We start from the raw sequence: 13,349 nt of genomic DNA on the forward strand, positions 1-13,349 counted from the left end.
AACGAAAAGCAGCACGACGTATTTCTTTCTTTATTTGTTTACGGAGGGTTAAGGCATCATCTTTCTTTCCAAGGCAAAAAAGTTTTAGTTTCAAATCGATGAGTCCTTTTGTTTTTTTGTTTTTTCATTAATGTAAGGTTTATCTGGGGAACATACCTTCTAGGTAACCTCTGGGGAACAATTTTGGCAATTTTTCATTAATTTTGTCTGAAACAAACCAGCCTTTGAAATAAGAATTACACACGACACAACATCATCCCAACTTTCAAACGTAATCCAAGATCCAAAATCAAAAAGACCTTGACTTGTTATTGGCCGGTACAAAATTTCAGAAACTGAGTAATTTGTTTTAAAAACTTGCAATGGTTTCAATTGTAGCATGAAATGTTAGCTACGACCGAGGGGGGAAGGGTAGTTGGAGTATTGTAAAACGTTTTAAGGTTGGTGCAAATAACATCCAAACTGGTTCCACCTTTTGTAGTAGGTAAATCAACAATTTTCTTAAGCTTCTGACTTTTGCACAGATAATTAAGACTTGGTTCGTTTACTTCTATTACAATAAAAATGAGCACTTGGATACTTCGTCATCACAAAGTCAAGACCTGCTTGTAGCCTGTCATGAAAAATACGACGGCAACAAGCATTCTGACCGGGTGAACAACAAAATGAGAAAACGATTAAATTAGTGTAAGGCCAGGGCAGGTATTATTTCCTCTTAGTAGATATCCAAATGTTTTCATTGTAATCACAGAGTCCTGGCACATAGATAACGGAAGGAGATAGAAAATCCTCTGCCAAAATCATTACTCCTCTTTCTTTTTTCCCTAATGGCTGGTCAGCCAGGCGTAGCTTTATAAACTTTTAAACCAGTCATTTTAAGGAGACCTGGATTTTGTTCCTGGACTTCAGTAATCACAATTACATCCATGTGTTTCAATTTTGCTGTTGTTTCTAACTCAACTAACTTTTCAAACTTTCAGCATTCGTAAGGAGGAAAACAGGGAGATGATAACGTTTTCTATCAAACTCTTTAACAACAGATTTCTTCAAAAAAGCTTTATTTTGAGGCAACGTAAGCATTAAAGTAAATGCTGGGTGTAGGGAGAACATCAGCTAAAAGAGAAACATTACCATTCAGGGTAATTGTAGAAAAGTAGGATCAAACTCACCACACTGGACAGAGAGACTACTACGCCAGCTTCGAAGTGGGAGGGGAAGAGGTTTACTTTTAAGAGCTTGGGGTAAATTGAAAGAACCGGGAGTAAAATTTTCCTCTTTTGTAAAAATCTTCCTCTATTAAAAAGGGGAAACTATATCTTTTATCTGAATATTCACGGGCAATTTAACTGGCCTATCCCCCACAAAAAGAGAGAATAAATATTTACGTAATTAGGGTGAAGCCGGTGAGAGGCAGGAATGGAACGTGGCAGAGTTGCACTAGCGTTGGCAAAAAAAATCAAAATCATCTAGCCTTTGGCGACACTTGACATTTTTTCAAGTTCTGTACACGTTTTTCTGTCAAGAATTGAGATAAGACACTTATTACTTCATTAATTTTACGAACTACAGAAATTAAATTAATTATTCTTATTATTACACTGAAGAAACGCCGTGTCGCCAAATACTAGATTGCGTTGATGGTCTTTTGTTAACCCTAGCGTTAGTGTAATAACAACTTAAGCTTCAGATCTTTGCACAGATAATTAAGACTTAGTTCGTTCGCGTCTCCTGCTATAAATATGCCGGCATTTGGATACTTTGTCGTCACAAAGTCAAGACTTGCTTGTAAAACATCATGAAAATTACGACAAGAACAAGCATTCTGCCCGGATGAATAACAAAGTGAGCAAACGATTAAATTAGTGCAAGGCCAAGGAAAGCATACGGGCTTAGTAGATATCCAAATGATTCCATCGCAATCAACTAGTCCTGGCACATGGAAATCCTATCCAAAAGGATAGGAAATCCTTTGCAAAAATCATTACTCCTGCTCCTTTCCCCCCCCCCCAGTGGGTGGTCAACCGGGCGTAGCCTTATAAACTACTGACAACCAGTTATTTTAAGGAGATCTGGATTTTGTGCCTGGACTCCAGTAGCTGTAATTATATCGATGTGGTTCAATTTTGCTGTTGCTTCTAACTCAACAAACTTTTCAAAATTCAAGCTTTCGGGGATCATTAGGAGGAAAACAAGGAAATGATAACGCTTTTTATTAACTCTTTAAAAACAGATTTTTTCAAAAAAAAAAACTTTATTCTGAAGTAACTTTGGCGGGGTGTAAGTATTAAAGTTAATGCTGAGAGTGGGAAAAACATCACCTAAAAGTGAAATATTATCAATAGGGGTATTGCAGGAAGGTTTGTCGTAAGACTCAAACTCACCATCCTGGACCGAGACACTACTAAACCACTTTTGAGGTAGGAGGGGAAGAGGTTCAATTTTAAAAGTTGGGGGTAAATAGACAGAGTCATGGGTGAAAGTTTCCTGATTTTACAACGATTCTGCAATATCAATTTTTTCTAATGGCGAAAACCTGTTACTAAGTGGGATGATGCAGCTTATAATCGAAACGCGGGAGGCTGATATTTTAGGAAGGATAGATCTAGGGATTGGGAAGGTTCGGTGGAGAAAATAGGAAGGAGGACTGATCCAAGGGGAACCGGAGAGATATGCAAAGCCCGTCTGGCCTGCAGTGACCGCGAAGAAGGGATCCAGTAACGCGATGTTGGTATTGAAAAAGGTTGTCGTGGACGCGGTTGGGGAGAGGGGAACCGAAAAGGCGGGCTTCTTTGACTCAGCTGTTGGCCCTCGTCTCGATAAGACAACCTGGCTATAGCTTGGCATGTTATAATCGAATACTGGATCATGGTTAAAACAGTTAAAACGAGACAAACTAAGTATTCAAAATAATTAAAAGGCACTAAACGATCAATGCGGAATTTTAAATTACCAGCACTGATTGAGCAAAATTATGTTGGCACAAAGCCATCATAGGACAAAGATCGACATGATCGTAATTGCAAGTTGTTGCTTTGCACTTCTTCAGTTTGTATTTTCAGCATATGTGTGAATTTCGGCGTATTTATCATTCACATGAGGAAATAAGCAAGGGTAAACTTGACCCAGTTATTTCTGTCACAAATCGGCTTGACAAAAAAGCTCTCAGAGTCATTTCTTTCAATCGGCTGAAAAAATCTATAGGAGGCTAAACTAAAACGTGTCAACGCTATTAGCCAGAAGATAAGCACCGTTAATGGAAGCATTCGACCAGTTACTGTAGGAAAGGTAAACAGATTAAACTGAGTTCTAAGGCTCAAAAACATGTATATATCAAGGGTACCATCTATCACAGAAATGGTCAAGGCAAATGAAGCATCCGTGGATTCCTTGGTGTGCAACAAGTATTCATTGTGAAGTCAAGTGAAATCATTGCGATTGCACTCCTTTTCAATTTCGACTTCCTAGTTAAAATTGAGGTCAATTCCAAAGTTACAATGGTAATCTAAATCAGTCGCAGACCCTTTTATTTTTCAGTTGAAAAATATTACATCGAATAAGTAGGAACTGAATATGCAGTAAGTAAAGTTCTCAGACGGCTTTCCCCAGGACACAGGTAGTGGAGAAGCATGATGTCAGAAAGGTATGGAAGGGGTCTATATGTAAAAGCGAAACGCATAGCAAGGTGGGGGCAGACGTTGGTCCCGTAACCAAAACTGGTTCACCTTCACCTGATGGTCATAAATACGGGGTGAGTAGGTACAAGGTCTCTTTAATACACATTGTACAGGGCCCATCGGTGTTTGGGACAGAAGCGAACAGTATCTCAGCAACAACTTTAATGATATTGCACTGTAGGATGTAGTGCGAAGATTCTTTCTAAGACAATTATTACGAAAGTTTAGAAGACCTAGGTATAAGGATCGACAACCGCCTCTACGAGTGTTGGCATACAATGACTGGGTCAAGATAACCACTCAGGTAATGGCACCCCTGCTATCACTACTTGATTAAAAGACACGATGGATTTTACTTTACCACTTTATAAGCTATTTTTGTCCGAGTCTCAAATTCTTAAAGTAAATTAGCCTTTATTTAATGGTAGATCATTGATAGGTTTCAAAAGAAAAATTACACTTTAAATATGATTTAAAACCTTTAGGGACTAGCTAACTCACTAGGTTACCTTTTAAAATTGATCAAATGATCTTCAATAGCAGCTCCAAGTCGCTTGATGTGAAGGTCCAATTGTTGAGTGACAATCATGTTCTTTGCAAACTTAATGTAACCTGTCTCTTCCATTAAAATTTGTGACATAAGACTTATGTACCTTAAAAGAAAAGAACATACTACAGTAGAAAAGACTTGAAAAAGAAATGGCGATAATTAATGTCAGAAAAAAACTATATTTACATTGTTTTTTTTAGAGAGAAAACACTACATCTGAGATGGTAGACACTTGAAAGATTTAAATATTCAAATAGATAGATAGCGAAATGGAATATTCTGGCTTAGAAAATATTTATAAACATGAATAAAGGATAATCATTCTCCAAGGCCACTGACAGCGCATAGGGCGTCAACAATTGTCAACGTTTTAGTTGCTGTTTTTTTACAGGAAAAGGTAGCAAGCCCATAACCGAAAATATTTACAAGTCAATATTATTACTCCACCTGTGGTGGTATAGTAGATTGATCTCTCCTATGAAAGATCACTTTAGTCTTTTTTTCCGTATCTCTGGAGTTCACATTTATGTTAGCAGCTGACTGTAACAGTGCACGCTGAAAAACATACTACTTACACTGTTCTCCTTTCCAAAAAATTGATTGATTGAAAATCATTTCCTTCTCCGAAACTGTTTCAAATGTCCTTTCCATAAATAAAATGACAATAAGAGGCGTGAAAAAAGCAGCTTTGGGAAGGTGAAAAGAGCTAGAACAATTCGCTGTTAAAAATAAAATTCTTCCTATCACACCGCCTAAAAAATTTTAACCTTATGCGCCTATGATTTATACATAAGTGAACATGGGTTCAACCCTTCAGGGAAGGAGGGAGGGGGCAAAATACAAAGACAATTGTCAAGCCACAATTTTTCTGGTTGTTTTAAGACGAAGGATTTCCTTCGGACCACTATCAGGGAGGAGCTACCTTTCCTCAATTATACATTGAGTTCGGTCAAAGAGTTATCATATTAGTAAAGCGATAGATGTATTTTAATATATGGAATTGGGCCCGTGTCGAATCAAAACCGACAGAAGGGACGGTTCCAACCAGCCCAATAAGCAAAAGCGTTTTGCCCATCTTTTATATACCGAAAAGTAGCTCATGCAAAACTACACTCCTTTTTAGACTAATCCCCCACAGTACACGAAGAAGAGTGGACATCCTAATAAAGGCTGGGAAAACTGAGTTTGTTCTAGGATAACCGAGTCTTTTTCTATGGGGACAAAAAATATAAAAGCAATGAGTATAATTTATAATTAAATTCAAATTATTTTCAATTTTTTTGATTCAATTTGATTTATATAGACACGAATAAACACTAACTAAATTAAAAATGCCCCATTCCCGAAAGTTACAAAACACATGCAGCGGGTTGGCTACTATCACTTAATAATGAAACAAATGAATAATCATGAACAAAACAAAAACAAAAAAGCACAAAAAATGCGCAAAAAAAACAATCTCCAATAGGCCCATTCTACAATAATCAAAACGAAAAAAAAAAGAAAAAGAACTGTGAGCCCCTTCTCAACAAATACCTCTTAAACTTACAGGAGAACGATATGTCCGTAGAAAACAGCCTCTCTGTCGGAGGAGGGAGTTTTAGTTGATTTTTTTTTCAACTAAAACAAGTAACTTTAATTTTTGACAGAAGTACAAAGTCCGATAGATTTTGAATACAATTCAGGATTTCAAAACCATCTGATAAATGAAAGGCTTGCGTAAGTATAGCTACTTCTTTTTCTTTTCTTTTATTGTGTATGGGGGATAGGCAATAGAGCCGACATGGTGGTGTAGCAAATAGGCAGAACGATTGGTATGCTTTGTAAAACGTAACAGGAACATTTTACATGTGTTGTATACATTATTTCTCGTTATAATGACCAGCTTCAATAAGTAAATATACACAAATTTAGAAGAAATTAACTCACTCAAGATTCGAATACAGTGAATCTGGACATTGAAAAAACATGGGCAAAATCTTGTGAAGAAGATCAACAGCTTGATCGGGTTGCCCATTGCTACATATACGAGAAAGCAATCCCAGACCAGTGGTACAGAACTCCGGCACATTATGCCCAACTGAAGACGAGATAAGGACAAAGTAGGCTGCTTGAGGCTGGTTTGCCTCCACAGCACGTCTTATCCCATCGTAGCTTGCTTCTTGTTCCTACAAAAAAAAAAAGATAAAATAAGTTTTCTATTTATAAATAGAGAATTCGGGGACAGCTTCATTCAGGCCGTTCCCAAATGTAGTGGGAGGATATCATAAGGAAACATTTAGGGAAATGGGATTTTCCTTGAAGGGTGTAAAGAGAGAGACTTCAAATAGATTGGGATGGAAGAGGAGCGTGTGTAGCTGTGTTGGCCTCAGGTGGCTTGGTGCTGCAGTGAGTTGTTAGTAGTAGTAGAAGCAGTAGTATTTATAGATATGTTAATATTTATAAATATAAACTATTATATATTTTATAGATTAGTTTTTCCACTTGAAACAGATTTCTTTATCAAACAATGTGTTAGTGAAAAATCGATAACTTTTCATAACAACTAACCACGGCCTAACAAATAAGAAATTACATCAAGGTTTCTAATTTTTTTAATTTTCAGGATGTGCACCGAAGCTAACTTTCCAGTAGATGGACAGTACCAACAAGAGAAACGTCCACCGCCTTTGAAAATAACTTTCTTCGCCGGATCCTAAGGATCTTCTAGAAAGACCACGTCAGCAACGATAAGATCCGTACTCGCACATGCCAAGCAGACATCACCTCTGTTTTCAAGCAACGAATATGGCGATACCTTGGACAGACTCTTCGAATACCAGATCACAGGCTTCGTAAAGTCACCCTTCACAGAGGAAGATCAAAGATCACGCTCTGTAGGACGGACAAACCTGACAAAAGAGCCGTCCAGAAGAATCTCATCCTAGAGTGGGAGGACATCTAAGCAGCGGCCCACTTTACAGATGATTGGAAACTACTCACTGACGAACTAGGTACCTCTGGAGGAACTAAGGTCTAAAGTAAGGCACTGTGTAGTTTTCACAATTGATAGGAAAACTGTGAGCGAAGAACCATAGGCTTGTTTTTTGCTTTCTCTTTGGTTCCTTCTTATTTTTTCGTTCTTTTTTTTCCTGGCAACTTATTGTGGGAGAGAGTCAAATTTTTTGTTTTTTCTCAGAAAGTTTCTCTTTCCCAAAAACAGCAATTCAAAATTTATGATAGAAAATAAGCTACAATTCCGGCGCTAAGTGTTGCAGCAGCTGCTCTAAACCATAGATAACTGGCAGATCAAAACATGGAAATGGGTCGTACAGGAAAACAACTGTCACGTCTATGGCCAGTCTTAGGTGAATTTCACCTGTCCACCTGGTTATTTGGCTAGTAATATGAGATTTTGACTCTCCCTCCCCCCTCAGAAATTTAACCAGGGTATAGATTCTAGAAAGAAACAACCACAAGCGGAGCTTTTACTCCCTACCGGTTTGGGGGGAAATTAACGTCTCCTTTTGGTAGATATGCTGATGACAAGAATTAAGGGTCCTCCTCCTGCACTTTGGTTGAAATGTTCCCAGACTTAAAAAGATATGACTGGCAAATTAGCTGTAACTTCTAAGATGCAAGAACTCTTTCTGGTTGATGTACTAACAATTAAAATTTAGTCGCTCTCAAAGGTTGGAATAGTCTTGACACCTGGTTATATTCATCAATCCGGCCTGAGGTCCACACTTTCCGTAAAAACCACACAGGTTAGACCCTTACCAGTTTCTAGGAATAAGATGAGATCGGCGGCATAGAAAAAAAAAAAAAAAAAAAAAAATGGGACAAAACCAAAGCGTTGCTCTCGCAACACAATAAGCAATTTAATCGAGTAATATAAAAATAATTAAAAACATCCTTTCAATGCTAGTCTTGCCTCTTTGGCAGATAACCTCAAAGGTTTTTTTTTTGTAACAGGTTTGGTGGTCTTGTCTATTGGTTTTTTAATGTAACTTATTAGACCATGGTTTAATATCCATTTATTGGTAGTTTCACTGTCTTACAAAAAAAAAATCCCTATTGTTCTACTTTTTGTTTTTGTTTGTTCTCATCTCACAATCATGTTGTTTTTTTCTTTTTTTTGTTTCTTATAAAATGTTCTACTTTTTTTTGGTAAAAAGAAAAGTTACGATGAACACGAATGTGACGCTTTTCGTCTGAGTAGACATAGGAACCGTGGAACATATCCTTAGGTAAAGAAGAATTAGCGTTTTTTTTACTTGATTTCGTATTTTATATCGATTAAACCAAATAAATAGAGGATAAAAATAAGACTTACATAAGTGGGTAATACGGATAACGCTTCACTAAGATTAGCCAAGGTAAACGACACATTTTCTGGTGACTGATCCATTAAATGTAGCATCAAGCGACCAAGAAATTCCCAAGTCCATTTTTGGAATACTTGCACAGGCGATAGTTGACTTTGCAAGACTGAGCTAGCTAACGATGACATTTGACGTACAGAATCCCCAAGCACCCCAGATGATGTAATAAATTCAGGCGACTGTTTCAAGCAAGCTTCAATAACAATAATACCAAGGGCAGTCTGCTTTTGACGATCGAGATGATGCGGGTTACTGAAATCTAAGCTTTCAATTATTACCCTTGCTAGGTGACTCTCAAGCGAGTTTAAGGAGTGACTTCCAAGCCATTGATTGAGAATCCCCATGTCATCGTAGGTGGGACACCAAAGATGAACTGGCAAAGACTTCCATAGAATCAACGATAACTGGAAAGCATTAAGAGGAACACTATTACTTAGACTGAAATATAAGAAATATTATCTTCCTTACAAAATGCTAGTTTAAAGCTGTATTGTAACAACTCCCAAGTAATAAACTACTTTGCACAATTGGTACACAATTACAAAAACAAAAGATAGACTTTTAATGACCAATCCAATTTCTGTGTATTCTGTATTTAAACGTCAAAGGTCTAGTCAGAAGAGTCTGATATTACACTTCTGTGAAGAGTCCGTACAAAAAAAAAAATTAAGCGTATTGTAACTATATTGCATAGCGGTTACAAATATGCGTGTCTTACTTACTTAATTACTTCGGGCACATAGCTAACTGCAGCTGTATATACTCTCAATCTAATTTACGATCAAAAGGACTACTGGTATCAAACTTATGACCACCAACGGGTGAAGGTTATTCTAGCGACCTTCTTATCAGTAAGAAGTGATTAGAGAGTAGCTATACCCTCTCCTTGCCTTTGTGACCTGAGGTCCTATTGAGACAAAAAAAAATCAGGTTAAAATTCAAAATTATATTTCAATGTTAAACATTGAAATAGACGAAACTATGTTTCGAGAAACAAACAGATTTTTTATTATCTCTGGGATAGGGTTTCAAAGCTATGGAATAGTGCCCATTAAGCGCACTAAATAAATTTGTAAAGAAAAAAACTAGTTACGCTGTTTTCAAAGCAAATATTTGTAGATATTATGCCCAATTTAGTTTTTTTTTTTTTTTTTTTTTTTAATAGCATAGACGCAAATTCCAAAAGCTAGGCAAGCTAGTCGTGTAATGTTGAAATCAAATTCCCTTGTAAAATTAAACGCAAAATATTTTAAGATTCCTATTGGAAGTCTAAACCATTGTGTCGGTTTCGAATGGCTTTAATACCATACTGAAGTCAAGGCCCATACTTTGCTCTCCGATCTGAGAGAGGAAAGCCAGGTGTTACCGAGTCGAAGTTGAAAACTGATAAGAATATCCCACCGTATCTCTGACATAGAACACCGCGGTATTCTCTCTCCTGGAGAGTAGAAATCTTCAGAGTAAATATCCCCTTACTACAGCCTAATCTATAGTCGTACAGTTTCAACTCCAAATAAGGTTACGGAAAGAATGCTAGGACAAATATATTGAAATATTTATATTTATTTCGGGATTGGACTGTTTAAATGCTATTTGAGAACTGATTGAAAAATAAATTGACTGTACAAAAGTAAAAGAAGGAATTACTCAAAGGCTTTGGATAATTCGTAGCTGTGTAAAAATGAGGCTTTATATGGGGGAATAATCCAGCCACTGTTGCCAGTGACAGTTGTACAGAGAGACGCCCCAACAGTCACAAAGTCCATAATTACTTTCTGTAATTAAACAGTATAATAGAAATTCGATACAGAGTTTATAGATAGAGAGTATGATACAGAGTATGATACAGAGCTTATAGATAGAGTATTCGATACAGAGTATGGTTTATAGATAGACTACAGTAGAAAGGCTTAATTAATAGAAATACGTTTTATATAAATACGATTATAACAGAAATAGTTTGAGATAGGATTTTATAAACAGAATAATAAGCTGAAATGGTGGGGGTGGAATAACCTCATATTTAAAGACAGTAAGCAATTGATATGCAAAAGAGTCAGAAATAAAATGAATCATTCTGAAAAAAAAATTAAATGTTGAAAATTAACCAGCATTGAAACTTAAAAACGAAATTAACCTAAATTAAGCTTTAACAAAAAAGAACATATAAAATATTTTATGGACATTTTAAGTTTCATTGTCGTTGTTTACCTTCATTTGAAAAAAAAAACTAACTATTATTTATCCAAACAAAAAGAGCTGTTAATTTCTTTTTGGATACACCTATAAATTATAATCGTCTCTTTGTGCATTTCACATCAAACTAATTAGGAATTTAATAATATTGATGATATAGAAGATGGATGGATCAAGCAGAAGATGATGAGTCAGGATGAAAGGTTAAGAAATGAGCTAAGAATGTTGACAAAAAGCTCTAAGTTTGATGAAAGGTTTTTTTTAGACGAACTTCCGATGAGATTAAAAAGAAGTAGAAAGTACATGGAAGGTCATAAAAATTTAAGCTCTTAACAAGTAAGAGTACAAGAGGAAGAGCGTGTGCGGCCTCTGTTGGTTTCAGATAGCTTGATGTTAAAACGAGGTGTCAGTAGTGGTAGCTTTGGACACTTGTACACAAGGTAAAGAATAGAAAGATAACAAAAGATGAATCATATCTCAAGGTTTTATTAATTTTTGAAAATGCAGGAAGGGTATATACAAAGGGATTATGATACAAGTTACAACCTGATAAAAGTTGTCACTTTTAGGCTTTGCTATTTCTAACAGTTCATCAACTTTTTAATTTTGAAACTAACCCAGTGTTACTTATAAATTGGAAAATAAAGTAAACATTTAAAAAAATTAAAATGATAACGTGAATAAAAACGTCAAACATATAAGCGTCAATCAAAAACATTTACGAAAATAAAAACGTTAAACGATGAAATATCCCAAGTTTAAAATCTTAAGATAGAAGTGAAGGATAAAACGCATAGGAGGGCTACTGGATCAAACAGAGAACCTAAAACATCCTAATAGACACCAAGTAGCCGTATTGTTGATTCTTCCTTCCAAATGGAAAGTATGTGAATAAAGAAGTACAGCTATGTCTTGAGATAAATAAAATTGCCGGAATCATCACTAAGTCTATAGGATTTATAGGTTTTACTCGTCAGTTCTTTCAGGATGCTTTGTTTTTATGACAAGAAAAAGAAAAAAAAGGAATAGTAACAGAGCATGACTGGGCCACACAATAAGTAACGTAGGAATATAGGATGAGGATAAATCCATACTGTTTACCTCGAAATACATACTGTTACCCTGTTTCCCACTACCGAATTTACCTTGTGCATACGATCCAAAAGAAACAGATAAAACATGGGGGAAACGTGAATTCAGAGTTCACAAGAAAAGGAAAAAAAGAGGAATAATAACAGGACAAGACTGGGCCACACAATAAATAACTGAGGAATATAGGATGAGGTTACAACCTGTTTACCTTTCCCAGTGCCGATTTTACGTTGTGCGTACGATCCAAAAGAAACGATAAAATATGGGGGAAACGTGAAGTCAGAGTGCACAAAAGGTCACGAGCGCCTTTTGATGCTGTCTCTCTTGTGCTGCTGCAGACGAATCCCACCTACAAAAAATAATATACACATCAGCCCTACTTAATGGAATATTACCAGAACATGAAACAGTAATGTTAAACAGATAATCCAAGAAATGTTATTTTATTTCAAATACAATTTGTACCCTTCGTTGCAAAATTAAAGCTACTGTGTTTATTATGTTAATGACGTACACGTTTTGAGCGTTGAAGGACTCAGTCTTAATTCAGCGTTTGTTTTAATTTTTCTGGACGTTTTAAAGAAACATTTGGTGAAAGAGAACGCATCCAAATAGACTAAGTGCATTCTAGTCCACATGTGCTTAAAAAGAATATATACTCTTTAAAAAATTAAAAACGAAAAATGAAATCTCATAAAAAAAACTGACAAATTTTTATCCCCTTACTATCTAGATATTCATAAAAAGTGCCTTCGTTATTTATTTACTAATAAGTTGGAAAACTTAACTTTGATCAACGTTGAAAGTGCTATGATGCATGATTTATATTATGCTTGCATGATTAGAATTCTTTTTATAAATTAAGCATTTTTCTCAAAGTAGCAGACTACTTGGCAGTATCCACTCCACCAATTTGATACTGACAGAGATGAAAAAAAACCTAAATCCTTGCGTCTCGAAGCGTTGTATTTCAGCTTGAAGTTTGCTTTTAACAATATTTTCAACTGAACATTTAAATACTAAATTTTTCTTGCAACATTCTCTTTATTGTATTGCAAGAAGAACACCTTAGTTTTTGCTGCGGTTCAGATAGGAAATGAGGTTGGCAGCTGATTTTGTATTAAATCAGGAGTTAAGCAAGGTTGTATTCTATCCCCCTTTATATAGATTATGTTGATGGACTTTGTCTTAAGGAGCATAGGAAAGACAATGGGAGACCACGGAATCAAATAGGGAGGAAAAACTCTCCTGGACTTTGATTACGCTGATGATTTAAGCATACTAGATGAAAGTGTGAGCAAAATGAATAAACCTTTAGAAATTTTGCGAGTTCAGGGTGTTAGAATTGGTTTGAAAATTAATGTTAAGAAGACTAAGTCACTAAGGCTAGGAATTAGTGAAGACGAAAAGGTGACATTGGGTAACGAAAACATTGATCAGGTGGGCATTTTCACTTACCTTGGTAGTAAATTA

General features: G+C 36.0%; 1 protein-coding gene across 6 annotated transcripts in view; it reads right to left on the minus strand.

Moving 5' to 3' along the window:
• LOC136042080 (ectopic P granules protein 5 homolog) overlaps positions 1–13,349 on the minus strand; it is a 152,052-nt gene that overhangs the window by 106,998 nt on the left and 31,705 nt on the right. For all 6 annotated transcript variants that reach the window (XR_010621161.1, XM_065726975.1, XM_065726973.1 and 3 more), the window contains exons 7-10: positions 12,085–12,225; positions 8,540–8,992; positions 6,154–6,392; positions 4,184–4,327 (exon numbers count right to left, since the gene is read on the minus strand). Coding sequence is in view for 5 of the 6 variants with exons in the window: in XM_065726975.1 (XP_065583047.1) it covers positions 4,184–4,327; positions 6,154–6,392; positions 8,540–8,992; positions 12,085–12,225 (977 nt within the window). In the remaining variant the exon portion in view is untranslated. The remainder of the gene's footprint in view (positions 1–4,183; positions 4,328–6,153; positions 6,393–8,539; positions 8,993–12,084; positions 12,226–13,349) is intronic.

Source organism: Artemia franciscana, unplaced genomic scaffold, assembly GCF_032884065.1.
Source record: "Artemia franciscana unplaced genomic scaffold, ASM3288406v1 PGA_scaffold_62, whole genome shotgun sequence".
Classification (NCBI taxonomy): domain Eukaryota; kingdom Metazoa; phylum Arthropoda; class Branchiopoda; order Anostraca; family Artemiidae; genus Artemia; species Artemia franciscana.